The sequence below is a fragment of the Pelodiscus sinensis genome, chromosome 19 (genome assembly GCF_049634645.1).
Source record: "Pelodiscus sinensis isolate JC-2024 chromosome 19, ASM4963464v1, whole genome shotgun sequence".
NCBI classification, from domain to species: Eukaryota; Metazoa; Chordata; order Testudines; family Trionychidae; genus Pelodiscus; species Pelodiscus sinensis.
This window is the reverse complement of record NC_134729.1, coordinates 610,234-638,143: the sequence shown is the minus strand read 5'-3', so window position 1 is coordinate 638,143 and position 27,910 is coordinate 610,234. Positions and strand designations below refer to the sequence as shown.

The 27,910-nt window shown below is 68.7% G+C and overlaps 1 protein-coding gene across 1 annotated transcript; it reads left to right on the top strand.

The window, feature by feature from the left end:
* The first annotated feature begins 12,991 nt into the window (after positions 1 to 12,991).
* Positions 12,992 to 27,393, top strand: CALCOCO1 (calcium binding and coiled-coil domain 1). Its single transcript, XM_075901634.1, is given in 15 exon segments — positions 12,992 to 13,156; positions 13,745 to 13,847; positions 14,595 to 14,791; positions 15,201 to 15,359; positions 16,778 to 16,926; positions 18,659 to 18,710; positions 18,713 to 18,751; positions 18,851 to 19,006; positions 19,477 to 19,731; positions 21,332 to 21,457; positions 21,637 to 21,732; positions 21,891 to 22,002; positions 22,773 to 22,987; positions 23,482 to 23,588; positions 25,454 to 27,393. Coding segments are annotated over 15 exon segments (2,133 nt in total). The 5' UTR covers positions 12,992 to 12,994; the 3' UTR covers positions 25,659 to 27,393.
* The last annotated feature ends 517 nt before the right edge of the window (positions 27,394 to 27,910 follow it).

The window sequence follows — 27,910 nt, the reverse complement described above, 5'->3', positions numbered from 1 at the left end:
AATGCGGCTGGCCGGGGTCCAAATGGTTGCTATGGCGCGGTGCGTGGAACTGATCAGATGGACGATGAAGTGGTAAGGCCTCTCCGGGGGCCGATCCTACATAAAGCTCTCATTAATTTCTCTGAATTACACCAATTCCGGGACATTCTTTATGGCCAGAGAGGGAGGCAGACAGTTATATGACAGGACTTGCTGTGCTAAGCAGATGTGCCTGGTTCTCCGCTCTTCTATGCATACTAAACGGCTGCTCCAGAGACCCCCCCGCCCCCGCCTCGTTTCGCCGGAGCCGGGAAAATGGCCGCCGATGCCTCTGGCCTAGCGGGGGGGGGGCCATCTCCATGCCGGGGGGGGCGTTGTTTGGAAGTGTGCAGCCTCTGATCCCCCCCCCCAGCTGCCCTGTCTCGCCCCCCCCCCAGCCCTGCTTGATTTTCTCCTTCGCTCGCTCCGCTTCCACCCTCTTTGTTTCGCCCCCGACCCCCCCTTCCTGCTCTCGACCGGGAGCTAGTAGGTGCCAGGGGGAGGGGGAGGCACCTTGTACCCTCTGCACCCCAGGCACCCCGTGACCTGACCAGCCACAACAAACATTTTCCAGGGTTCGGCCTCTGGACTCGGCTCAGCCCCTGGACATGGGGGGGGGGGCAGATTCCAATCCGGCCGGCCCCGCCAGGACGCCACAGGCTTTGGCTGGGCCAAGGGGGCCGACATCGGGGCTCCCCTCTGAGTTCTGCCCCGCGGAGCAGGAGAGACGTCTCCACTGGGCCCTGGGCGCCCGGAGCCCCGAGGAAACCCAGCAGAGAGCCGGGCCAAGAATGGGAGCTGGGCGGGCTGCCCTGACCCCAGCCCCTGAGCCGCCAAGGTCCCCGGGGCATCCTCACGGGGCTTTCCCACGCCTGGTATCACAGCAACGAGACCCCATCACCATGACAACGAGATGCAGCACCTGGCCGAGTGGGTCCCTGATTGGACGTGGTGCTGGCCGGCCCCATCCCAGTGCAGGGGGCAGGAGCTGGGGGAGGGAGGGAGCTCGGGCTAAGCCAGGCCCAGGGAAGTGGGGGTCAGACCCTGCTTCTGCTTCAGGCAGACCCGAGGGCTACAGGGCAGACGATCTGGGGGGGCATCTTCTCAGTCCCTTAGGCAGCTCCGGGGGGGAGGGGAAGAGGGCTGGTGACCCTGGCAGGCGGCTTTTATATCCTCCATTTGGGAGAGGAAGGTTGGGGATTGGAGCAAAGGCCAAAGACCCAGGACTCCTGGGTTCTCTGGGGGGGAGGTGGGGAGGGGGGTCTAATGGGGTGGAGGGCAGCTGGCTTCCTTCACCGGCTCCCTGTGCAGCACTGAGTGAAGCGGTGCCTCGGTTTCCCCCCACCACAAAACAAGGCCGTCACACCCCTCCTTACTGAAAGTCAGGCCGGGCATCTCCTTCTGCACGTGTCCCCAAAACACCTTGGGAACCCCCCCGAGGGGGCCATGCAAAGGTTACCCCGATACCAGCCCCGCCTCCCCTTCCCTGTGAAATTGCTGTAAAACGGGCGGGGGAAGGGAGGCAGGGGAATCTCGCATTCCCCCCCGGAAGGCAAAGGGAATTTTTTTGTAAGTAATTAAAAGAGTTCGATGGTTCCCCAGACCCCATTAAAAGTCATCGGGTCTTCTCCAACTCCGAGATGCCATACACAGCGGCTTATATATGGCTGGTAATTTACGTAAAACAAGCCAGCAGATGGCTTAGCAATTTAGCAATTACCGGGTGTTAGAACATGTATATCTCCGCTTTATGAAGAATTTTATTATTCCTAATTGTGTCACCTTTTTTCTTTTCGGAACAGCTCCTGCCCGTTTCGTTTCTCTCCCTCCTGCTTTCGGGCCGGACTGAGAGGTTCCAATTCTCGCTGGCTTGGATCAGATCTGCCCCTTGGGGTGTTGGCCATTTGTTGTGGGGGCAACCGGGGGGGCGGGTGGAATTTGGGGGCTGTGGGATTCAGCTACGAGGCTGGTTTTTTCCCCCTTCCCTTTGCAATTTGTCCTTAAGGATAAGTCACGTTAAAGGTGTAATCGTAAAAAATAATTGCAGCGCATAAAGCTTTCTCCAAAATGTTGTGCCCATTACAAATCGGCAATGCTTTCCGACAGGTGCTAGGGGAGGGGAACGTGAGCCACTCGCTGTCTCAGGAAAACTGGGTTCAGAGCCTGGGTAAGGTCACTCGCGCAACGAGCCTGCTGGGTCTCAGCTTGGCTCCGGGAGCAACGTCGTCCGCTGCTGGTGAGCGGCGTGTAGGAAGTGGGGAAAGGGCCGGCTTTTCGGTCCTAGCGTGGGAGATGGGAGCTGCCCATGAAGCCCTCCTGGGTGCACGCAGGAAAAGGGAGGTATCCAGCAGCGTTCCCTGCCAGCCGGGCGCGTGGGCGGCCTCTCAGGACAGAGTCAAACGCCTCCCAGCTGATTAGCCAAGCTCCCTCAGCTAGACTTTTGCTTATACGGGTGGTTCACATCTGCACAGGCCATGGTGCACATCAAATTATTCCACACATGGGCGGCACCGCGTAGCGGGGACACTGGTGTCAAGTGAGAACAGGTTGTGTTTGCTGGGCGGGGGTTGAGGCTGCGCCCAGGATGTGTAGGGCAGGAAAGGCCGGGATCCTGAAGGTCAGGGCTGGGGGGCTCAGCAGAGCGATGTCTGTAGGGAGCCCAGGGCAGCGGGTCCAGACGGAGGGACTCCCGTGGAGCGGGGGGGGGCCATGGCTGGATTTCTCGGGGGGCCGAGCTCTCACTAAACAGCGAGGCCGGTGTCCAAGGCACGACTGAGCAAAGCCCCATCGCGCCTCCCTAGCCCCTGCACTAACCAGACCAGGGCGGCCGCTGGAGCCAGCAGGCCCACAGCACGTCGCCGGCCATCGCGACCGGACAGAGCACAGGCCTGAGGGCCAAGGGCTCAGCTCCAGGCTCCCTGAAAGCCGGGCGCTGGGGCGGCCGCTCAGGAGAGATTCCAGCATTGCCCAGTGGATCAGCAGAGTGCCCGCGGCCAGGCCTTTAGTTTCTCCTGGTGGTGCCCATGCACATCTGCCTCGGTGCACGGAACAAAATTATTCCACACGCGGATGGAAAAAATGCACAAAACGAAGATTAGCGGGAACATTGGGTCAGCTCCCAGCTCAGAGGCTGGGCCCCCTGGAGGGATCGGTCCCTCAGTGGGAGGCGAATCCGCCCACCGGGGTCACCGTGGAGGTGCTGGGAGCTGAGCATTCGACGGTCCGGCCTCCCCTTCGCTGTGGTCCGTGTCCGGATGGGAGCGGAGCCCAGCTGGGCCCCTCGCTCCCTGACCAACTCAGCCGGGGGAGTCTGTGTGCAGCCCGTGTCCAAGCAGGAGGCTGCGAAGGGCAGAGCTGAGACCCCCGGAGCCCGTAGGCCTCGTCGAGCCCGTTGCGACAGGACGGCCCCTGGGCCCCGCGTCACCGCTGAGAAGCGACTCGCCCTGGGGACAGAACCCGGCATCCCCGGCCCCCGGCGGTTCAAAGGCCTGGCGTTGCCGGGTCCCTGGGTTTGGGCTCGAGTCCCCCAGCTGGGGCGTTTCTCGGGGGGATTAGGGGAGCGCTCGGACCCTGCGGACAGGATCGGGGCCCCGCAGCGCAGAGCGGGCACAGGGCCGGCGGTGGGGCTGCCATCCCTCTGGGCAGAGCCGGGCCCTGGCTGGGCCCTCCAGGAAAAACCACTCCCAGCGTCTTCATGCCTCCCGGCAGCTCCTCCGGGACTCTCCTGGCGCTGCCCTGCCCCCGGCGCTGCCCTGCCCCCGGCACTCGCCTCCCCCCGGCGCTGCCCTGCCCCCGGCACCCGCCTCCCCCCGGCGCTGCCCTGGCCCCGGCACTCGCCTCCCCCTGGTGCTGCCCTGGCCCCGGCACTCGCCTCCCCCCGGCGCTGCCCTGGCCCTGGCACTCACCTCCCCCCGGTGCTGCCCTCCCCCCGGCGCTGCCCTGGCCCTGGCACTCGCCTCCCCCCGGCGCTGCCCTGGCCCCGGCACTCGCCTCCCCCCGGCGCTGCCCTGGCCCCGGCACTCGCCTCCCCCCGGCGCTGCCCTGGCCCCGGCACTCGCCTCCCTGCGGCGCTGCCCTGGCCCTGGCACTCGCCTCCCCCCGGCGCTGCCCTGGCCCCGGCACTCGCCTCCCCCCGGCGCTGCCCTGGCCCCGGCACTCGCCTCCCTGCGGCGCTGCCCTGCCCCTGGCGCTGCCCTGGCCCTGGCACTCACCTCCCCCCGGCGCTGCCCTGGCCCCGGCACTCGCCTCCCTGCGGCGCTGCCCTGGCCCTGGCACTCACCTCCCCCCGGCGCTGCCCTGGCCCCAGCACTCGCCTCCCTGCGGCGCTGCCCTGCCCCTGGCGCTGCCCTGGCCCTGGCACTCACCTCCCCCCGGCGCTGCCCTGGCCCCGGCACTCGCCTCCCTGCGGCGCTGCCCTGGCCCTGGCACTCACCTCCCCCCGGCGCTGCCCTGGCCCCAGCACTCGCCTCCCCCCGGCGCTGCCCTGGCCCCGGCACTCGCCTCCCTGCGGCGCTGCCCTGGCCCTGGCACTCACCTCCCCCAGGCGCTGCCCTGGCCCCGGCACTCGCCTCCCCCCGGCGCTGCCCTGGCCCCGGCACTCGCCTCCCTGCGGCGCTGCCCTGGCCCTGGCACTCACCTCCCCCCGGCGCTGCCCTGGCCCCAGCACTCGCCTCCCCCCGGCGCTGCCCTGGCCCCGGCACTCGCCTCCCTGCGGCGCTGCCCTGGCCCTGGCACTCACCTCCCCCCGGCGCTGCCCTGGCCCCGGCACTCGCCTCCCCCCGGCGCTGCCCTGGCCCCGGCACTCGCCTCCCTGCGGCGCTGCCCTGGCCCTGGCACTCACCTCCCCCCGGCGCTGCCCTGGCCCCGGCACTCGCCTCCCCCCGGCGCTGCCCTGCCCCCGGCGCTGCCCTGGCCCTGGCACTCGCCTCCCCCCGGCGCTGCCCTGCCCCCGGCGCTGCCCTGGCCCCGGCACTCGCCTCCCTGCGGCGCTGCCCTGGCCCTGGCACTCGCCTCCCCCCGGCGCTGCCCTGGCCCCGGCACTCGCCTCCCTGCGGCGCTGCCCTGCCCCTGGCGCTGCCCTGGCCCCGGCACTCGCCTCCCCCCGGCGCTGCCCTGCCCCCGGCGCTGCCCTCCCGTCAAAACCCAGGGAGGTTTCCCTGTGGCCTGAGCATGGTTCTCCCCCACGGGTGGGCAGAGGCCTGGGACTCGGTCACCCCGCAGCGGGCACTGCCCGGGGGCATCGATTCCAGAGCCAGAAGGAACCACTGTGATCTCCGGGGGCAGGCAGGGCCCCGCTGAGGGAAGACACCCGACAGGGACGCAACCCGGCCGGCGAGGGTCCCGTGACCCCCGGGGCTCAGCCCCCTGGGCCTGCTTGTGGCCTGGTCTGTCCCGGAGACCCAGCCGGTTTCTCGGCCCGTCCCTCTCCCGAGAAGCCCAGAACTCCCGCTGGCGCCGGGCCGGGATGCTGGGGGCCCAGGCAAGGCCACGCCAAGTCCTGCCGGCACCGAGCGTCGGCACATCAGGGGTCCGGCCCCTCCGATTCGTGGGACTGGCTGAACCCCCCGGAGGTTTGCACCAATCAGGCGTGTCTATCAGTGCCCGTTCGGTGCCTTGCGGTCGCCTGTCAGGGCCGGCGGCGCCGGGTGCTGTGAGCAGCAGGAAGGTCCCGGCTCCAGGAGGCGATGTGGGGGCCTGACCGGCTTTTCTGGGCTGGTGCAGGCTGAGTCCCACCCACAATCCCGTGACTCCAGGCGCTGGAGCTTTACAGAAACGCCCCCCAGCAGCAGGGGTGTCGGCAGCACCGCCCGCCCCTCCCAACGCGCCTCGTGGAGACCTCAGGCAGCCCCCCACCCACCGTGGCTAGCAGCCCCGCTGGGCCCCCATCGGCACCCTTGGGGAGCCCGGTTGGTCTCTGCTAGGGGCCCCATACTTCTTCTGGGCCTCATCACACCCAGCAGCACCAGGCCCGCCCCTGCCTCACCCCAGCAGCCCCACGGAGCCGGGCCCTCCGGGTCTAGGTCCCCTAACCCTGCCGCTTGGGGAAACCATCCAGAAAAGTCTTTGCCCCCACGGGAGGGTGGGGGGCCACTAGGAGCGCTGGGGGAGCATGGCTGACATGGGCAGGGGAGCTGGCCCCATGGCGAAGCAGCGAGCAGCAGTCACCAAGGTACCCGACTTGGCTGGGGGACCTCGGGCGAGCTCTGTGGGGCAGGGGCCATGTCTGGGAAGCGCCTTTTCATCCCCCCACCCTTCACCCGCTCTCGGCAGAGGAACACACGAAGCTCTTGCAGGCTGCTGAGCAAGGGTATAAGTGGGCGAGAATGGGAGTGTGCCACGGCCCTCTGCTGGATGGAACCAGAACTGTTCCACTGTGTGACATAGACCCTCTACCGCTAGCCCCAATGGAGATTCTCCGCTAGCTCAAGTGGGTGTTTGGAGCTGCAGGAAATGAGTCCTACCCCTGCTGTTCCTGGGGCGTTGCCAGCTGGCTACGGGGGCAGCAGAGACTCCGCTGGAAAGAGGGGTTGTGGGCCTGGTGTGTGTTGGGGGGCAGCTGGCCCCAGAAGGCAGGACAGCTGATGTGCCCGGGGGCATGTTTTCTTCAGGCCCTGTCTGGAACCTGCACCTGGGGCCAGGGTGGTGCCCAGCACACGCCAGAGCCCCCTTGAAAGCTGCACAGAGAGACGCCCTCAGGGCGCTTTGCGAGGGAACAGAATTGCCACGTGCCCCTCCCTCCTCCCACCTGAGCGCCGCCGCGGGGCACCATGGAGCGGAAGGAGCCCCCATGCCAGGGCAGGCCCCCTGCTCTCCCCGCCTCGCGGCCACGGCGGCAGAGGAAGTGGGGGCAGCAGCTCTGAGCTGGGGTCCTGGCAGCCGCCGCAGGCCAGGGAGCCAGGCCTGGCCCCGCCAGATGGAGCCGGAGCTTGGCACCAGCCGAACGTCCCACCTCGTCGGGGGAAACTGAGACCCGTGACCCCAGCTCCTGGCAGGAGCCGCGCAACAGAGGAGCAGCGCTTCTTGGCCGGTCTGGGCCGTGGCAGCGGCCCCATCTGGCAGGGCCTCAGGGCTGGGAAATAGACCCAGGTTCTCGGCCCAGCCAAGCCGGGACGCGGGCCGTCTGCTCGGCCCAGCTGCCGCGGCTGGACCCGGCGCCAGCACCAGCCGGGAACGGGCCAGCAAACAGCGCGGCCTAATGAAAGCGGCTGAACGCGCAGCTGCCTGCAGCCGACCAGACGTGCCTGGAATGGCAGCGCCTCGGGGGCACGTGGCCGGGGCTACAGGGGCTCCCTGGGCGTGGCTGGGAGGACTAGTGGTCAGGGATCGTGGGAGCCAAGCTGACCTGCGCGATCAAGCGCCCCCAGGTGCACCCACCGCCGGTCAGAGCCAGGACCCTGGCCCCAAAGTGGCTGCGAATTCGCCACTTACCCCTCCCCAAGTGTGAGCTCCTCCAGCCAATCGCAGCCTTCCCCGGGAGCAGCGGTCACCAGCCAGTCGATCGGGATCTCCCGGGAGATCCTGGAGCCGCCGCTGGGGGATCCTGCCTGGTTTGGCCAGGAAGCTAGCGAGCGCTGGCCCTTCAGCTGCCCCCCCCCCCATCCTGCTGCCCCCCGGGAGCCTCCTGCTTGCTGTGCAGGAGGGAGACGAGGGGGGCTGATGTCAGGTGCCCCCCCCTTCCGTACCCATCTCCACAGAGCAAAGGGGATGGAGGGACTTGGCAATGCAAATCTGTCACGCTCACACGCTGGGGGTGTCTGTCCTTCCCTCGCCCCCCCAGCACACACGTGGGGGTGTCTGTCCTTCCCTCGCCCCCCCAGCACACACGTGGGGGTGTCTGTCCTTCCCTCGCCCCCCCAGCACACACGTGGGGGTGTCTGTCCTTCCCTCGCCCCCCCCAGCACACACGTGGGGGTGTCACCACTTTCGCCGCTGGCCGAGTGGGGGATTTGGGGGTTGACTGGTCTGTGCGTGTCATCACTTCCGTTTCCTTCTTGTGCTTCAGGGTCATTCTTCGAGCAGTGAGTTCTCAGACGCCGGACCCGGCGTGGCTGGGGTAACTAGCCCCGGGGAAGTGTGCTCCCGGACGTGGCTGGCATGGCCCTGAGAGAGGCCGAGCAGGGGGTCTCCAGCTGCTGCTCTTGCCGGCGGCCACCGCTCCTGCGGCTCCCATTGATCAGTAACAGGCAACCGTGGCCAGTAGGAGCTGGGGGCTCAGTGCCTGTGGATGGGGGGCAGCACACGGGCTATTGTGTACACGCCAGATGCATTCAGGAGCGGTGCAGGGCCGGGGCAGGGGGGGGCTGCCTTAGCTCCTCTGCTCCATCCGCGGGGCAGCCGTCCAGCAGCTCCCACCGTGGGACTTGAACCAACAACCCTGCCCTGCCCAGGCAAATGCCCTCTCCGGAATCCCTGGGGAGATGCCTTAACAAAGGTGGGATCCCAGCCTGTCGGCCGCAGGGAAGCGCCCAAGAAGACGGCGCGAGGCTCGAAAGGTGAACAAAAGGGAGAGCCCCAAATCGCTTTCGAAAGCCGGTCTTGGGATTTTGAATACCGCTGGGTCTGGCTCAAAGCTGCTGTCAGCCCCCATTTTGGGGTCTGGATTCCAATGCCCTGATGGCCGGTGTGGATAATAACGAACAGCATCTCCCGTGACTGGAGCAGCATGCAGGGATTACATACGTACCCCTCCCTTGCAAGGTAGGGGAGTGTCATAGCTCCTCTGTTACAGGTGGGGAAACTGAGGCACAGAGCAAGGACGGGACTCAGCCAAGACCCCGCGGCGACTCCGAAGCACGACCAGGACAGGAACTCAAGCTGGGCAGCATTCCAAACCTGCCTCCCTCCCTCACACTGCCTGCTGACGGCCCTCCGCCAGGAGCGGTCCCTGACGTGAACTCAGCACCCCGCTGGGGCTCACAAAGCTGGCCCCCTTTGAAAGCACTTAGAGCGACGCTGGGAAGTGCTGCACGGCTGGAACCTCTCTAGTCCGGCACCCTCGGGACCTCACCGGAGCCGAAGCGGAGAATTCGCCGGACACGGGAGGTCGATATTGTCCAGCGGCATCACCAGCAGGGCCCCTGCTCCCTGGGAAGACCTTGAGGGGTAAATTAGAGCGAAAGAACAGCCCAGAACCCGGAGTGCCAGGCCTGGGGTTTAAACTTTATGGGACCGCGGGAAACTTGGCCACCCCCATGAGAAGTGAGCATCCAGCGAACTCAGCTCCTGCCAGACACGGATGTTGCCGGCCCAGAAAGGCTCAGCCCCAGTAGTATTCTCACGCGTGTCCTGGTGTGTTCCCTCCTGCAGGCTGTCCAGGCCCCGACCTCCCTCCCGGAAACTCCAGCCCCGCGCTGATCCGACATTGGAGTCCACATCCTCATCAGCGAAAATGAGCCGCAGAGTCCATAGGATGCTTCGGGGCGGCCGCCCCAGCCCCACACTTTAGGGGGCCCCACGGCAGCTGCCTCAACTGTCCCACATGGGCGGAAGCCGCAAGGCTTAAAGCGTCTGGGGGGATTAGTTGGGGCGCCTGGCCTGGGGCAGCAGGAGGGGTCAGAGCCCCCTCCCCGTCGCACTCACTGTGCCTCAGTTTCCCCACCTGTAACAGAGGAGCTATGATACTCCCCTACTTTGCACCCCCACAGGTCACCTGATCCCCCTGCAGGGCCCGACCTTCCACGGCCCAACCCGTAGTCTGGAACCAATGCCCCAGGGCAAGGCTCGCTGCTTTGTGTGTTGAGCCCAGCAATTTATCCGTCACTAACACGATAGGCAACTGATGTGCTGCATTGTGTGCAGCGTTGTGCGGTTGTACGCACCTCGTGCGCACGGCTCTTGCTTGCTGTTGCATTGCGTGGTCGGTTTGTGTGACCTTGTGTCCACGGCTAGGCGGAGGTTGCATGGTGGTTCAGTTTGTACGTGGTGCATTTTGTGGGTTGTGTTTGTATTGCAGCCTGAGGGCAGCTCCTGTGTGGGGGGCAGGGGGTTCTTTTGGCGTGGCAGTGTCTGCCCCGCGCTTGTGTGTCGCACTGTGCAAGTTCGCTTTGTGTCGCCTTGCACGTGCAGCTGTTGTTTGTGTGTGTGGTGTCAGCTTTGCTTGGACTTGCAAGAGGCATGGTGGGTGAGGCACAGAGAGAGCCAGGCCACTCCCTGCTGGCGGTAATGGCTCTCCCTAAACAACTTGAAACCTTACCCCTCTCTGACGCATACCCCAGACTTTCATGGCCCATGGGAGCCCGGTGCACCCTGGGAAATGAAGTCCCCTTGCCCCATGCTCTGCCTGAACTTTGCAGCCGGGCAAACTACACTCCCCAGCTTCCCCAGCCAGGCAGCGCCTGGGCTCCCTCCCCGCAGGGCTCCCTGGGAGCTGCAGTCTCCCCTCCGGCTCCCCCCCAGCGCCAGGCAGCCCGAGGGAACTACAATTCCCAGCAGCCCCCTGGGCGTCCCTTCCCCGCCCCCTGCTGGGCCGCGCGGTGTTGGTGTTGTTGGTGAAAGGTTAGTGGAACAGCTGATTGCTCGCTGGGGTAAGAGACCTGCTCTCCCTCCCCGGGCTCCCCGGCCTCTCCCCTGCCCGGCCCCTGCTGCTGCTGCGGGGCGGGGCTGGAGAGGGGGCAATTCCCCTGCAGCTGCCCCGTTAGGGGCGATCCGGGCCCCCCCGCCCCGTGCCTTGGCTGGGCTCCAGCCGCCCCCTGGCCTGGGCTTCGAGGCCTCGGGGAGCTGCAGGTGGGCCCCCCAACCCTCTGGGAGGGGGCAGCCCAGGAGACGGACCCCCCAGCTGACACCCCCCAAATCCCCTCCAGAACCAGCTCTCCCTCTGCTGCACCCCCATCGCCCCGGCTGCCTCTGCTCTTTGGCCCTGTCCCCATCAGGAGATTAACCCCCTGCGGGCTCCAAGAGCAGAGAATCTCTCCCCTGCCTGCGTGTGCGCGCCCCTGGGGCTGGTGCATCGGGACGGTGCCCCCCATGAAGGGACCCCTCCCCCCTGCCGTTTCCTTCCCCAGCCTGCCTGCCGCTTGGGGCTTCCGAGCACGAGTTTCCTTTGTTGCTCTGAGCTGGAGCCGTTTGACTTTCAAAGCCTTTTATCCTCGGCGAGGAGGCCGCAAAGGGGGGATGGTTTCCCGAAACCTGCGGGTCCTTTTCCTTGTGTCGCCCGCTGCCCGGTGGGACCCGGCCTTGCACAAGTCTGGTGCGCCCGGCCTGCCCTGGGCAAGCGCCGGGGATCCCTCCCCGGGCCCTGGCAGCCCGGGGTGACCGGGGCTGCTGCTGTTTTGCACCTGGCTGATTCCAGGGCTCCAAGAGCAGAATGTGGCTTCAGGCGCTCGGCTGGATGGGGGCCAGGCGAGCCCACGCCAGCCGGGCGCTGTCTGGGCTTGTGGGGCTGATCGGCTCGCACGGGCCGCGAGCGCTCTGGAGCTGTGGTTACACCGGATTCCCAGCACCGCAAGGCCGAGAGGCTCCCAGTGAAATCAGGGCCCCGCTGTTCTGGGCAGACACGTTGGCAGAGGGTGGGAGGGGAAACTGAGGCACCAGGTGGGTAAGGGACTTGCTCACGGTCATGCAGCCGAGCTAGGTAGAAGCCGGGTGTCCTTAATCCTCGCTCTGGGCCCTGGGCTGCCCTGCCGACCCAGAGATGCTCAGATTCAGTTTCAGTCCGAGGAAGTGCCTTTGGGAGGAGCCAGTGGGCAGACCTGCCTCTTCACACCAGTGGGTCTGACCGTGCTTTCCAGAGGCGGGCAGTGTCATTACCCCGTGTTACAGATGGGGAAACTGAGGCACAGAGCAGAAGTGACTAACACAAGGTCACCCAGCAAAGCCAGGCGTGAGCTGGCACCAGGTCCGAGTGCTAGTTCCGCCCTGTGTGCACTAGGCCACGCTGTCTCCCGGCAGATCTGCAGCCCAGGTCTTGCTGCACCGGGAGAGTCGGTGCAGACGCGCTTTGGGGTGCTCGTGCGGCCGCACTCGCTGGGGGCAGTCGCTGCCCACGGGCGCCAGTGACGGGCCCCGAGAGCAGGGAAGGCCCCAAGTTCCAGGGCACGTCCGTTACGAGGGATCCGCTGGTGAGGACTTTGGCTCAGCCATGGGAAATTGGGGAGCGTGGCTCACCTCCATGGGCCGTCCAGCGAACCCCTTGGCGGGTGCGTACAACCCCGGCTGCGCTGCTCCTCCTGGCCATGGGGTTACCAGACACTTTGCTGGTCTAGCTCCAGAGTCGATCACAGCTGCTGTGGAGAGCACAGTGGGTCCGTCCCAGCTGTGTTTTGCAAGCTAATCAGCATGGGCCCCATTCAGTGGCTGGAGGGGAGCCCTCCGGGAACGCCCGGGGGTTGTAGTGAAGAAGCCGGGTGCAGTTTCTATTTCCGTAGCGTGGTAGCCCCCAGGAACTAGTGGGAAGCCTCGGACTGTGGCCACCAAGTCTTGCTGGTGGCTACTCTCCCCATTTTTCCTGAAATACTTAGGTACAAGGCAGTGGGCACAAACCCGCATGCAAAGCATCGTGAGGTGTTGCTAGCGAGCCAGCAGTGCCCGGTGATCCGAACGAGCGTGGACGCATCGCTTCCCACGGCGGGCGTACTCCGCCCTGGGCACAAATTAAGCCCTGGACAGGGGAGGCTGCAGAGGTGGGAGGGGGGGGATGGCTGGGAAGGCTTTGGGCAGCTGGAGCCTGAAGTCCCAAGGCTAGGGGAGGAGACCCAAAGCCCCCACTGGAAACCTCGGCTGTGCATCCAGGAGCCCCAGAGCGCAGGGAGGCTGCCTTTCTAAGCTTGGAATCCTACCTCTGCAGTGTCACGTGGTAAAACGTTGCCTACCGTGTGGCCAGACGCGCTTCCCCAGGACAATAATGTTCAGCAAATTATGAGTTTTCAAATGCTCTGTCCCGAGTCAGACTCGGTACCCAACGTATCGTAATCTCGTAGGAAGGGGGAGGATGGGGATACTGACTGTCCTTCCTTCTTTGCCTTTCACCCCGTGGAAGAGGATGGAGGTGGTACCTCCCAGCAAGCTGCAGGCGCCGTCCCACCCTACCATGGCCTTCCTCAATGTGGCTCGCACCTACGTGCCCAACACCAAGGTCGAGTGCCACTACACCCTGCCCCCCAGCATGAAGCCGTCTGCCCGCGACTGGATTGGGATCTTCAAGGTATGGGGCGTGGGGGGGAGACGGATCCCTTCACTGGGCTCTCCCCTAGAGCTGCGCCCTGATTGGGTAGTGAGGGGGATGGGTAGACACCTCCCCTCCTATTGCCTTCCCTGCTGCCTCACTGCGCTGACCCCCCGCATGCACGGGACAGGAGGGGCCCGCTTCCGCAGGCCACCTAGAAATCCACCCGCAAGTCAGCCACGCCCGCTTCGCCCCACGCGTAGCAGCAAAACGAGGCAGCGTGGCCTAACCGCTAGAGCCCACGGCTCGTGAGAGCAGGCTTCTATCCCTGGTGGCCCTCCGCCTGCCTCAGTTTCCCCACCTGTCCACAGGGGCAGGCCGGCGAATGGCACTGCCCCGGTGTGCCGCGTAGCCACGTCTTAGGGCGGGTTGCCTCGCAGACCCAGGTGTAGCTTGGCCAAGTGAAGCCCTCGCCTGGGGCTCCACACCGCTCAGAAACCAGGCCTGTCACAAAGCACGTGGCGCCGCGGCTCGGGTCTGCCCCGCAGGCTGCCTCCAGCTGCACACGGCGCCCGAGCGCTAGCGGGAGGCTCCACTGATGCCAGGTTGCGGCGTCTGTCTGTCCAGGTGGAGGCCTCGTCGGTGCGGGATTACTACACCTTTGTGTGGTGCGCGGTGCCCGACGGGGGCGCAGAGGGGGCGCCCGTCTATTCCAGCGTCCAGTTCCAAGGTAGGTGGGGAGCCCTGGCTGGGGGCCCTGGCTAGGGCGTGGGGCGGCCCTGGCTGGGGGGGGGGCGGTAGGGGTCCCTGGCTGGGGGCCCTGGCTGGGGGGGGGGGCAGCCCTAGCTGGGGGGTCCTGGCCGGGGGTCAGATTGGCCCTGGCTGGGGGGTTGGATGGCCCTGGCTGGGGGCCCTGGCTGGGGGGTGGGGCAGCCCTAGCTGGGGGGTCCTGGCCGGGGGTCAGATTGGCCCTGGCTGGGGGGTTGAATGGCCCTGGCTGGGGGCCCTGGCTGGGGGGTGGGGCAGCCCTAGCTGGGGGGTCCTGGCCGGTGGTCAGATTGGCCCTGGCTGGAGAGATGGAGGCCCTGGCTGGGGGGTGGGATGGCCCTGGCTGGGGGGTGGAGCTGGGGGGTGGGGTTGCCCTAGCTGGGGGACCCTGGCCGGGGGTCAGATTGGCCCGGTCTGGGGGGGCGCTGGCTGGGGGGGTAGGAGGGCCCTGGCTGGGGGGTGGGACGGCCCGAGCTGGGGGGTCGGGGGGTCCTGGCCGGGGGTCAGATTGGCCCTGTCTGGGGGGGCGCTGGCTGGGGGTAGGAGGGCCCCGGCTGGGGGGTCGGGGGGTCCTGGCCGGGGGGCAGGCACCGCGAGGGCCGACGCGCCCCGCTGACGGGGCTCTAGGGCCGTGGGCCGGGGCTCCGCAGGGCGGGCGCGGGGGTCACACGAGTGGCGCCTGACCCCGGCCGCCTGCGTCCGGCTGCAGCCAGTTACCTACCCAAGCCGGGCGCCCAGCAGTACCAGTTCCGCTACGTGGATCGCCGGGGCGAGGTGCGGGGCCAGAGCCCCCCCTTCCAGTTCTGCGAGCCCCGCCCCATGGACGAGCTGGTCACGCTGGAGGAGGACGATGACGAGGGCCACACGGACATGCTGCTGGTGGTGCCCAAGGCCACCCTGCTGCAGGTAGCGAGGGGGCAGGATTGCCTAGTGGGTAAGATACCAGGCTGAGGGCCTTTGCCACTGGCCTTGGGCTAGTTGCATCCCAGCTGTGTGCCTCAGTTTCCCCCGGCTCCAGCGGGGCTGTGAGCTCCCCCACGGCACAGGGCGGCAGGAGGGACTAGTGGGCGCAGCGAGGTACCCGGCCGCCCCTCCTGACCACTCGCACCCCTCCCCGACTGCCAGGAGGCATCCAGAGGGTTGGGGAATGGGGCGGAGCCTGTGCCTGGCCCCTCCCTCCAGCAGCTTCACCCTCTAGAGTCCCCCCCCCAGCCCACCCACCCGAGTTAACCCCTTGCCTGCCAGCGCTGGGCTGGGGCCCCGGGGGTGGGGCAGGGGCCTGCCCGGGGCCCCTTCTCACGGCTCCTGCCCCCAGAGCCAGCTGGAGGAGAGCCAGCAGGAGCGTGGCCGGCTGCTGCGTGACAAGCTGCGGCTGGAGGGGGAGGTGAAGGAGCTGCAGGTCCGGATCGAGCAGCTGGAGGAGGCGCTGGGCACCCTGCGGGACGAGCACACCAAGCTGGCCGAGCAGTACAAGGTGCGTGGGGCCCCGGGCCACGCCCCCGATCCCTCTTCCCGGGCAGGGGGGGTCCGGCGCCATCTCCAGCCACGGGGGGCAAACTGAGGCACGGGGCAGGTGAACGAAGCCTCCATCGCACGAGGGGCAAACTGAGGCACGGGGCAGGTGAACGAAGCCTCCATCGCACGAGGGGCAAACTGAGGCACAGGGCAGGTGAACGAGGCCTCCATCGCACGAGGGGCAAACTGAGGCACGGGGCAGGTGAACGAAGCCTCCATCGCACGAGGGGCAAACTGAGGCACGGGGCAGGTGAACGAAGCCTCCATCGCACGAGGGGCAAACTGAGGCACGGGGCTGGTGAACGAAGCCTCCATCGCACGAGGGGCAAACTGAGGCACAGGGCAGGTGAACGAGGCCTCCATCGCACGAGGGGCAAACTGAGGCACGGGGCAGGTGAACGAAGCCTCCATCGCACGAGGGGCAAACTGAGGCACGGGGCAGGTGAACGAAGCCTCCATCGCACGAGGGGCAAACTGAGGCACGGGGCTGGTGAACGAGGCCTCCATCGCACGAGGGGCAAACTGAGGCACGGGGCTGGTGAACGAGGCCTCCATCGCACGAGGGGCAAACTGAGGCACGGGGCTGGTGAACGAAGCCTCCATCGCACGAGGGGCAAACTGAGGCACGGGGCTGGTGAACAAAGCCTCCATCGCACGAGGGGCAAACTGAGACACAGGGCAGGTGAACGAGGCCTCCATCGCACGAGGGGCAAACTGAGGCACAGAGCAGGTGAACGAAGCCTCCATCGCACAAGGGGCAAACTGAGGCACGGGGCTGGTGAACGAGGCCTCCATCGCACTAGGGGCAAACTGAGGCACAGGGCAGGTGAACGAGGCCTCCATCGCACTAGGGGCAAACTGAGGCACAGGGCAGGTGAACGAGGCCTCCATCGCACGAGGGGCAAACTGAGGCACAGGGCAGGTGAACGAGGCCTCCATCGCACGAGGGGCAAACTGAGACACGGGGCAGGTGAACGAGGCCTCCATCGCACGAGGGGCAAACTGAGGCACGGGGCTGGTGAACAAAGCCTCCATCGCACGAGGGGCAAACTGAGGCACGGGGCTGGTGAACAAAGCCTCCATCGCACGAGGGGCAAACTGAGGCACAGAGCAGGTGAACGAGGCCTCCATCGCACTAGGGGCAAACTGAGGCACAGAGCAGGTGAACGAGGCCTCCATCGCACTAGGGGCAAACTGAGGCACGGGGCTGGTGAACGAGGCCTCCCGGTGCTTGTGCTCAGGCCACTGGGCTAGGAGGGGACCCCAAATTCCTCTCAGCGTCCCCTGGCTTAGCCCCAGATTCCAAAGGGCCTTTCCAAGCTGGGGGGCCCCTGAGTTTCCCGGAGTGCCCAGACTGCCGATCCCTCCCCGCCCCAGGACCTCTCGAGCTTGCACGCCGGCGTGATGGAGGAGCGGGACGCGCTGAGCCGGCAGCAGGCGGGACAGCTGGCCCGGATCCAGGTGCTGGAGGACGACGTGCAGGCCCTGAGCGAGAAGGCCCTGCAGAAGGAGGTGGAGCTGGACAGGTGAGGGGCAGGGGGCCAGCGCTGGGACCCCAGACGGGGGAGGGGCAGGGCGGGACTGTGGCTTGGCCCCGGGGGCAGGGGGCCCCCTCCAGCAGCCAAGCGGGTTCGCCTGCTCCGCGGGATGGGAGGGGGCGAGGGGCGGGGCCAGTTCGGGGGGCTGGGCCGGTGAGCGGACGGGGAGGGGACCGGGGCGGGGCCAGTTCGGGGGGCTGGGCAGGTGAGCGGACGGGGTGGGGACCGGGGCGGGGCCAGTTCGGGGGGCTGGGCAGGTGAGCGGACGGGGTGGGGACCGGGGCGGGGCCAGTTCGGGGGGCTGGGCCGGTGAGCGGACGGGGTGGGGACCGGGGCGGGGCCAGTTCGGGGGGCTGGGCCGGTGAGCGGACGGGGTGGGGCCAGTTTGGGGGGCTGGGCAGGTGAGCGGACGGGGTGGGGACCGGGGCGGGGCCAGTTCGGGGGGCTGGGCAGGTGAGCGGACGGGGTGGGGCCCGGGGCGGGGCCAGTTCGGGGGGCTGGGCAGGTGAGCGGACGGGGGTGGGGCCCGGGGCGGGGCCAGTTCGGGGGGCTGGGCAGGTGAGCGGACGGGGGTGGGGCCCGGGGCGGGCCAGTTCGGGGGGCTGGGCAGGTGAGCGGACGGGGTGGGGCCCGGGGCGGGGCCAGTTCGGGGGGCTGGGCAGGTGAGCGGACGGGGTGGGGACCGGGGCGGGGCCAGTTCGGGGGGCTGGGCAGTGTGAGCGGACGGGGTGGGGCCCGGGGCGGGGCCAGTTCGGGGGGCTGGGCAGGTGAGCGGACGGGGTGGGGCCCAGGGCGGGGCCAGTTCGGGGGGCTGGGCAGGTGAGCGGACGGGGTGGGGCCCGGGGCGGGGCCAGTTCGGGGGGCTGGGCAGGTGAGCGGACGGGGTGGGGACCGGGGCGGGGGCCAGTTCGAGGGGCTGGGCAGGTGAGCGGACGGGGTGGGGACCAGGCGGGGCCAGTTCGGGGGGCTGGGCAGGTGAGCGGACGGGGTGGGGACCGGGGCGGGGCCAGTTCGGGGGGCTGGGCAGGTGAGTGGACGGGGTGGGGACCGGGGCGGGGCCAGTTTGGGGGGCTGGGCAGGTGAGCGGACGGGGTGGGGACCAGGCGGGGCCAGTTTGGGGGGCTGGGCAGGTGAGCGGACGGGGTGGGGACCGGGGCAGGGCCAGTTTGGGGGGCTGGGCAGGTGAGCGGACGGGGTGGGGACCAGGCGGGGCCAGTTCGGGGGGCTGGGCAGGTGAGCGGGATACGGGGAGGGGACCGGGGCGGGGCCAGTTCGGGGGGCTGGGCAGGTGAGCGGACGGGGTGGGGCCCGGGGCGGGGCCAGTTCGGGGGGCTGGGCAGGTGAGCGGACGGGGTGGGGGACCGGGGTGGGGCCAGTTCGGGGGGCTGGGCAGGTGAGCGGACGGGGAGGGGACCGGGGCGGGGCCAGTTCGGGGGGCTGGGCAGGTGAGCGGACGGGGTGGGGGCCCGGGGCGGGGCCAGTTCGGGGGGCTGGGCAGGTGAGCGGACGGGGTGGGGCCCAGGGCGGGGCCAGTTCGGGGGGCTGGGCAGGTGAGCGGACGGGGAGGGGACCGGGGCGGGGCCAGTTCGGGGGGCTGGGCAGGTGAGCGGACGGGGCGGGGCCAGGCCCATCCCTGCGGACCGGAAGGGGCCCCGGGAGCGAGGAGCAGGCTCCTCAGCAAGGCCCGGCCCCCCGGGCTCACCCGGCCCGTCCCTCCCAGGATGAAGGACACGGTGAAGTCCCTGGTGCGGGAGCAGGAGCAGATCCACCACCCAGCTCCAGGAGGAGAGCGCGGGAGAAGGAGCACTACCAGGTGAGGGGCCCGGGGCGGGCAGCGCGGGGCGGGGGGGGCGGGGCCCCCGGAGCCTCTGGGCCGGCGCGTGAGGATGGTGTCCCCCCCGCCGCCCCCCAGGTCAAGCTGCAGGCCTCGGAGCAGGACAGCCGGAGCCTGGCCTGCGACCTGCTGCTGGCCAAGACCCGGCACGGCGAGACGGCCTCGCAGGCCCTGGTGCTGCAGGAAGACATCAGCAAACTGCAGCAGAAGCTGGCGGCCGCGCAGCAGAGGACGGTGAGTGCCCGGGCTGGGGGGCGCCCGCTCTGACCCCCCCGGCCATGGCAGAGCCTCCCCCGCCCTCTCCCTGCGTGGGGGTGGGCGTCCACCAGCCTGAGCCCGCTCCGGGGAACAGCGCCGCAGGGGCCTTGGCAGCCTCGGGAGATCTCGGCCAGGAGGGAAAGCTCCCGGCCCCCAGGAAGCCTTCCTCAGCCCTACTGGGATTTGAACCCCAGGCTCAGGGGAAGGCCAGCGGTGTCCAGCTCATGGGCCTCAGAGCTACCTGCCGCCTCGCGGAGCTGGTCCCTTGACAGCATCTTGCAGCAGGGAGTTCCACAGGTTAATGGCAGAGCGTTTTTAACAGTTCTCCGCTGCCCCCCTGTGGTTGTGTTTGGGGGTGGGGCGCAGGAGCAGGGCGTAGCTGGTATCTTCCATCCCATTCGTTAGTTCTGATCCCCCCCCATTTTCTCCCCGCCCTGCCCCCCCAGGCCCAGCTGGAAGCGCTGTGTGAGCAGCTCCGCTCCACCCAGGACCTCCTTGCCGCCAGCCAGCAGAAGGTGGTGCTGCTGGGGGAGGAGCTGGCCAGCGCCGCCTCCATCCGGGACCGGACCATCTCGGATCTGCACAAGAGCCGGCTGGAGTCGGCCGAGACCAACATCAGGCTGGCGGACATGACGCTGAAGTGGAAGGAGGGGAAAGGCCAGTGGTGGAAGGAGAAGAGCAGCCTGCTGCAGAGCATAGAGGTGCCACCCCCGCCCCGCCAGGCCTCTCGCGTGAAGGGCAGCATCCGCCCCCGGGGCGGCCACCTCTGGGGTGGGGCACAGCCAGCATCCGTCCCCGGGAGGCAGCCACCTCTGGGGTGGGGCACAGCCAGCATCCGTCCCCGGGAGGCAGCCACCTCTGGGGTGGGGCACAGCCAGCATCCGTCCCCGGGAGGCAGCCACCTCTGGGGTGGGGCACAGCCAGCATCCGTCCCCGGGAGGCAGCCACCTCTGGAGTGGGGCACAGCCAGCATCCACCCCTGGGGCGGCCACCTCTGGAGTGGGGCACAGCCAGCATCCGCCCCCGGGGCGGCCACCTCTGGGATGGGGCACTGCCAGCATCCGTCCCCGGGAGGCAGCCACCTCTGGGGTGGGGCACAGCCAGCATCCGTCCCCGGGAGGCAGCCACCTCTGGAGTGGGGCACAGCCAGCATCCACCCCTGGGGCGGCCACCTCTGGAGTGGGGCACAGCCAGCATCCGCCCCCGGGGCGGCCACCTCTGGGATGGGGCACTGCCAGCATCCGTCCCCGGGAGGCAGCCACCTCTGGGGTGGGGCACAGCCAGCATCCGTCCCCGGGAGGCAGCCACCTCTGGGGTGGGGCACAGCCAGCATCCGTCCCCGGGAGGCAGCCACCTCTGGGGTGGGGCACAGCCAGCATCCGTCCCCGGGAGGCAGCCACCTCTGGGGTGGGGCACAGCCAGCATCCGTCCCCGGGAGGCAGCCACCTCTGGAGTGGGGCACAGCCAGCATCCACCCCTGGGGCGGCCACCTCTGGAGTGGGGCACAGCCAGCATCCGCCCCCGGGGCGGCCACCTCTGGGGTGGGGCACAGCCAGCATCCGCCCCCGGGGCGGCCACCTCTGGGGTGGGGCACAGCCAGCATCCGTCCCCGGGGGCGGCCACCTCTGGGGTGGGGCGCTGCCACTGCTCAGCCGGCCAGGCTAGGGAATGAAGGCGCATCCCCTGGCTGGGCTTGTCTCGGGGCTGAGGACGTCCAGGCCTTTGGAAAAGTCCCCGTCGTGTCCCCAACAAACCCAGCACTTGGTTCATGTCTCAGCACAGCGCCCCCTGCTGCTGCCCTGGGGCGGACACTGGCTGAGGGCAGAGCACCCCCTACTGAGCCGCTGAAAGCCCCATCCAGCCGGCTCCCTGTCACCCAGCACCTCACCTCCTGAACCTCGCAGAGAGAAGAGCGCCCCCTGCTGAGCCTCCCGCCCCGCCCCCTGCACCTCAGCGCCCCCTGCTGAGCCTCCCGCCCCGCCCCCTGCACCTCAGCGCCCCCTGCTGAGCCTGTCGCCCCGCCCCCTGCACCTCAGCGCCCCCTGCTGAGCCTCCCGCCCCCTGCACCTCAGTGCCCCTGCTGAGCCTCCCGCCCCGCCCCCTGCTGAGCCTCCCGCCCCCTGCACTTCAGCGCCCCCTGCTGAGCATCTCGCCCCGCCCCCTGCACTCCAGCGCCCCCTAGCGCCGCACTGGGCACTGAGTGTCCTTCCAGGCCAGCGTGGCTGGGGAGATGTGTCGGCCCCCCGCAGTGGGCGAGTGCCAGCCCCCATAAGCGCCCCCCCCCCCCCCGCGCCCTTGCAGGTGGAGAAGGACAAGATCCTGAAGCTGAGCGCCGAGGTGCTGAAGCTGGAGAAGACGCTGCAGGAGGAGCGGGCCCAGAAGCAGGCGCTGAGATCGGAGCTGTCCCACGAGCGGGACTCCAGCCTGGTGAGGCCGGGTGGGCGCTGCCCGGGCACAGAGGGGAGCCCCATGGCCCGTGTGGGGGGGGATCAGCACCATGCTGGGGGGGACAACCCCCGAGCCCCAGGCTGGCGCTGCAGGGGCGCCGTGCCCCACAGGAGGGGGGCTTGGGGCTCCGGGCGGGTCTAAGGCCTGTGCCCGCCCAGGTGCAGCTGTCGGAGACCAAGCGGGAGCTGAAGGAGCTGCGGGCGGCCCTGACGGTGGCTCGCAAGGAGAAGGAGCAGCTGCAGGAGGAGAAACAGGTGGGTGCAGCCGGGCTCCGGGGGGACGTGAGCCCCGCTCTCTGCCCCCCTCGGGGGCTGGGCAGGGGGCCCTGGTGCCTGGGCTGTGGGCGGGGCAGGTAGAGGCCCCGCCCCCCGGACTCGCATCTCCACTGCTGACCGTGGCGGGCTGCCCCCAGGAGCTGCTGGAGTACGCCCGGCGGCTGGAGGAGCGGCTGGAGAAGGTGGCCGACGAGAAGTGGAGCGAGGTGGCGGCCGCTGAGGAGGAGGAAGTGGTGGCTGCGGCGCTGAGTGAGCGAAGCCCCCCCATCTCCCCGCCCCTCCTGCCCCCCATCTCCCTGCCCCCTCATCTCCCCGCCCCCCATCTCCCCGCCCCTCCTGCCCCCTCATCTCCCTGCCCCCTCATCTCTCCGCCCCCCATCTCCCCGCCCCTCCTGCCCCCATCTCCCCGCCCCCCCATCTCCCTGCCCCTCCTGTCCCCCATCTCCCCGCCTCCCCATCTCCCCGCCCCCCATCTCCCCGCCCCTCCTGCCCCCCCATCTCCCCGCCCCCCCATCTCCCCGCCCCCGGCATCTCCCCGCCCCTCCTGTCCCCCCCATCTCCCCGCCCCCCCATCTCCCCGCCCCCGGCATCTCCCCGCCCCTCCTGTCCCCCCCATATTCCCGCCCCCGGCATCTCCCTGCCCCTCCTGTCCCCCCGTTATCTCCCCGTCCCCAGTATCCTCCTGCCATTATCTCCCCCTCCCCCCCATTCCATTCCCCCTCCTACATCCCTTTCCCCCTAACCCCCCCTCCCCGTTTCCCCATCCCTCTTCTGCTCCCATCCCTGCCAGGCCCCCGCAGACAGGCGGGTCCCCTCGCTGCTTTCTCACTCTCCACTCGCCCCCCTCGGCCTCCCGCCAACATCGCCCTGTGCCCCCGCGAACCGTCCATACCCCCTGCAAGCCGGTCTGTGGTGCTGCCCCCCGAGTACCCAGCACAACCCCCCTGCAGTGCCAGCTGTCCCTTGGCTCCGCCCCCTCTAGCTCCGCCCACCTGACCCGGCCGCCTCCCCCTCCCCAGGCTCCCTGGACTCCCCGCTCTCGGACTCGGAGGATGAGTCCCCCGAGGACATGAGGATCCACCCCCAGCTCAGCCCCTACAGCCTGTGCGACAACCGGGCCACCCCCAAGACTCCGCCCTGCCTGCGGGAACCCCTGCACAAGGTGGTGATCAGCCAGCCCGCCCCCATCACCTCGCAGATCAAGCAGCCCACCGAGGACAACAGCTCGGACTCAGTGAGTCCCTGTTGGGGGAAGGAGCCAGGAGCGCTGTGCAGCGCGGAGGGGGGAAACTGAGGCACAGGGACTTGGCCTCAATCACACAGAGAGCCAGGGGCAGGGGTGGAAATAGAACCCTGGATCCTGGCTACCAGCTGCCTACTCTACCCACTATACCACACTCCCCCCTGCAGCTGCGGGTGGAACCTGGGAGTCCGGGTGGGGGGGAGATTGAAAAGGGCCCAGGATGGGACAGCAGAGGGAGGGGCAGTGGGGTGAGCTCCACCTGGCACTGGGTCCTTCTGCCCCTGCGTTGCCAGGACCCAGCCTGCTGCTGCCAGAGGTGAAGGGGAATTCCCAGCCATCCTTAGCAGCGCAGGGCCTATGACACACAGCGGGACTGTTCTTACTGCGTCCAGCAGGGGGAGCCGTGCCCCGGCCGGCTGGCTGCTGGGGGGGGACAGTCACTGCTCTGTGTGAAGGGCCCGGCGCTCACCCCGCTCTCGCGGCAGGAGGCGGAGGACGAGAAGGCCGTGCTGATGGCGGCCGTGCGGAGCGGAGGGGAGGAGGCCAGCCTGCTGCTGCCTGAGCTGGGCAGCGTCTTCTACGAGATGGCCAGGTGAGGGGCCCGGCCGCGCGGGGGCTGTCGGCAGAGCGGGGGGGGGGGGAGGCTCCTTCGCCCACCCGCTGGGAGCGGGAGGAGGGAGCAGAGCAGGGGATGGGAGCAGGAGGGGAACAGAGTGGGGATGAGGGGAGGCAGAAGAGCAGAGCGGGGGGATGGGAGGAGGGGGAGCAGAGCAGGGGCATCAGAGAAGGAGGGGGAGCAAGCGGGGGTGGGTTGGGAGGGGAGCAGAGGGGGATGGGAGGAGGAAGGTGGGGTAAGCAGAGCTGGGGAACGGGGGGGAGGGAAGGGAGCAGAGCAGGGGGATGGGAGGAGGGAGGGGAGCAGCAGGGGGAGAGGGAGAGGAACAGGGCGGAGGGGTGAGAGCGAGTGGGGGATGGGAGGAGGAAGGTGGGGTAAGCAGAGCTGAGGAACGGGGGGGGAGGCAGGGAGGGGAGCAGAGGGGGGAGGGGAGCAGAGCGGGGGGAAGGGAGGAGGAACGTGGGTAAGAAGAGCTGGGGAACGGGGGGGAGGCAGGGAAGGGAGACGGGGGGTTGGGAAGCGGGGGGATGGGAGGAGGAGGGAGGGGAGCAGAGCGGGGGGGTGGGAGCGAGTGGGGGGAGGGGAGCAAGTGGGGGATGGGAGGAGGAAGGTGGGGTAAGCAGAGCTGGGGAATGGGGGGGGACGGGGGGGTTGGAAGCGGGGGATGGGGGCAGCTTTCCAAGCTTCCTCTTAGTTAGTAAAACTGTATAAATTTCCCTGTGGGCGCGAGGAGCCGGTGACTTTTACAGCCAGTGGCCATAAAAGTGGCAGCGCGGAGCCGGGAGATGGACGGCCGTGTCAGGGCATTTCTGAATCAATTTTCAGCATCATTAGATTCCTTTCTCCTGCAGACTGAGGCGGGGGGGGGGGGCTATTTGCAAGTGAAATAGATCGAATCACCCAGCTTCGGGCGAGGGGGGCTCCAGGCAGAGGGCTGGGATGGGAGGGGGCAGGAAGGGCAGGGAGGGCACCGAGGGAAGAGAAGGGATTGAGGTATGGAATGTGGGTGAGATGCCACAGTTGGGGCATTGGCAGGGTGGGGGTGGGGATGAGATGGGTAAAAGAGGTGGGCTGGGGCTGGGATGGGAATTTTAGGGAGGACATGGTGGGTGCAGTGGGATGGCACATTGGGGGAGGGCATGGTGGGTGCGGTGGGATGACGCGTTAGGGGAGGGCATGGTGGGTGTGGTGGGATGGCGCGTTAGGGGCGGGCATAGTGGGTGCAGCGGGATGGTGCGTTAGGGGAGGGCATGGTGGGTGCGGTGGGATGGCACATTGGGGGAGGGCATGGTGAGTGCAGTGGAAGGGCATGGTGGGTGCGGTGGGATGGCACGTTAGGGGAGGGCATGGTGAGTGCAGTGGAAGGGCATGGTGGGTGCGGTGGGATGGCGCATTAGGGGAGGGCATGGTGGGTGCGGTGGGATGGCGTGTTAGGGGAGGGCATGGTGGGTGCGGTGGGATGGCGCGTTAGGGGAAGGCATGGTGGGTGCGGTGGGATGGCGCATTAGGGGAGGTCAGGGTGTCTGAGGAATAAGAAATTCTGGGCTGATGGAGATATGCCCCCTGTCGAGGGGGAGGGGCCGTTGGCAGGCGGGGCTGATCCTGTTCAGGGAATTTGGGGCTGCTCTGCATTGGGCAGAGTTTGCCAGGGAAGGAAAAAGCAAAGAGGGAGCCGGGGGCCCAGCCGCCGTGGCGGACAGAGCAGGAAGGCGGGGGAGGACCCTGCCCCCAGCCCGGCTGAGCCCACAGGGCGTGGCGGGGAGGAGGGCAGCCAGGCCAGGCCCCACGGGGCGGGGGGCTAGCTCTAGAGTGCCGAGCCCGACTCTGTCGCCCCCTTGCAGCGGCGTGACGGGCCGGCAGCCGTCGGACCCGGGCCCGTGCGGGCTGGGCGGCTCCCCGCTGGACCTGCCGGCCTCCCCCGGGCGCTGGAAGGAGTGTCCCATCTGCAAGGAGCCGTTCCCCCCCGCGTGCCACAAGGAGGCGCTGGAGGAGCATGTGGACAGCCACTTCTTCTTCAGCGCCCAGGACCCCTTCGCCTTCGAGTGACCCCCGGCCCCCCCTCCCCCCTGCCTCCCCCCCCCGGAACCCACCGCTTCTGGCCCTCGGACCCCCTCTTCCACCCGCCTCCCCCCCCCCTGGAACCCACCGCTTCTGGCCCCCGGCCCCCCCTTCCACCCGCCTCCCCCCCCGGAACCCACCGCTTCTGGCCCTCGGACCCCCCTCTTCCACCCGCCTCCCCCCCCCCGTAACCCACCGCTTCTCCCGGCCCTCGGACACCCCCCTCACCGCCCCCCCGACCCACCACTTCTCCCGGCCCTCGGACACCCCCCTTCCCCCCCTCCTCCCCCGAACCCACCGCTTCTCCCTTCCCTCAGACCCCCCCTTCCACCCGCCTCCCCCCCCCCCCGAACCCACCGCTTCTCCTGGCCCTCGGCCCCCCTCTTCACCGCCCCCCCGACCCACCGCTTCTCCCAGCCCTCGGCCCCCCCTTGCACCTGCCTCCCCCCCCCAACCCACCACTTCTCCCGGCCCTCGGACACCCCCCTTCCCCCCACCTCCCCCCCCGAACCCACCGCTTCTCCCCTCCCTCAGACCCCCCCTTCCACCCGCCTCCCCCCCCCGAAACCCACCGCTTCTCCCGGCCCTCGGACCCCCCCTCACCGCCCCCCCGACCCACCACTTCTCCCGGCCCTCGGACACCCCCCTTCCCCCCACCTCGCCCCCCGAACCCACCGCTTCTCCCCTCCCTCAGACCCCCCCTTCCACCCGCCTCCCCCCCCGAACCCACCGCTTCTCCTGGCCCTCGGCCCCCCTCTTCACCGCCCCCCCCGACCCACCGCTTCTCCCGGCCCTCGGCCCCCCCCTTCCACCCGCCTCCTCCCTTGAACCCACCACTTCTCCCGGCCCTTGAACGGCCTCCCTGCCTCATCCTGACCCTCCCGGGTCAGCCCCCTCCTCCTGCCTCTCCCCAGCCCTCAGGCCCCCCTCCGTGTGGGGCAGGGGGCACAGCCCTCGCATGATCCTTGGGGGGCACTAGTGTGGACCCCCGGGAGGACAACGAGGCCGGGTGCCTGGCACAGCCCCTGGAGGGGACCTGGGGGGACGACCCCTGAGGCTGCCCCCCATTGATTTTTACTTGTCACTGGTTTTGAACCTGGCTTGTCCGTGGTGACTGTCCCGCCTCGCTCGTCCGTGGGCCCCTCCGCCGCCCGCGCCAGCCGCCCGCGGCCGCATGCTCAGTGCTTAGTGTTGATTTGCGGTTGGTTTGCTTGATTTCGGGGCGAGGGGGGTTCGAGCCCCCAGCTCCCCTGTACACCCCCGCCCCCCTTCGACTGTTCTCAGGCCCTTGCTTTTCGTAGGCACGGTTGCAATTCCCGTCACTTTTAACTTTTCCAAACTCCATGATACCGCTGGGAGTCGGCGCCTGCCCCCTCCTCTCCGCGGGGGGCGGGGGAGAAAGACCCCCGGCGTCCGGCCAGCCGGCGGGGTGGGCGCAGGGAGGAATCGGTTCGTGATTGTGCCTTGGAAGGAGGCTGCGTGTGGAGTGCTGGTTTGGAGACGCTCTCGGGTGTGGTTGGTGCCCTGCCGGGTGCAGCTGGCCCTGCTTCGCCCCGTCCCGCCCCCTCCCCTTTTTACAGATGTTTCCCCCCAAACGACAGCTCCGGTCCCCGACGTCAGAGCAATAAGAAACCAGCGCGCCGCCCACGCAGCCCGTGTATAGTGTGTATATATATTTATATGCCCTGTCTTGGCTATTCTAATAAAACTCCCCCTCTTCGAGGCCTGGTGATGTACGGTGGACGGGCCGCGGAAAACCTCGCGCCAGAGCCCTGCTGGGCCGGCCGCTTTGCGCTGACGAGCCTTCGGAAGAGCCGCAGCCTGGGCGGGAGGGGCCGAGATCCAGGCTGGACCGGCAGCCGATGGGCCAGGCCCGGCCTTAGGGCAAGACGGTTCCCTTGGGCCCTGCTGCTCGCTGCCTTGACTGGGAGCCGCCTGCTCCTTGGCCGGGGTTAGAGGCCAGCAGTACGACCCCGGCTGCGTGGCCCCCCCGGGCCTGTCTGTGACCAGGGCCCCAGGCTCCCCCCCCGCCCGCCTCGCCTCTCATGCAGGGGGTGAGCGGGAGGGCCTGGACTTGCCCCTTGGGCAGAAAGGTGCCTGCGTGGGCCCCCGGGATCCCGGCTGGCCCGGTGGCCACGGGGTGCCCGGCTCAAGCCAGGGGCTGGAAGCTCATCTAAGAAGACTGGAGTGGGCAAGGCTGGGGCGCCCGTGTCCAAAATGGCATTGCCGGGGTCCGAGGC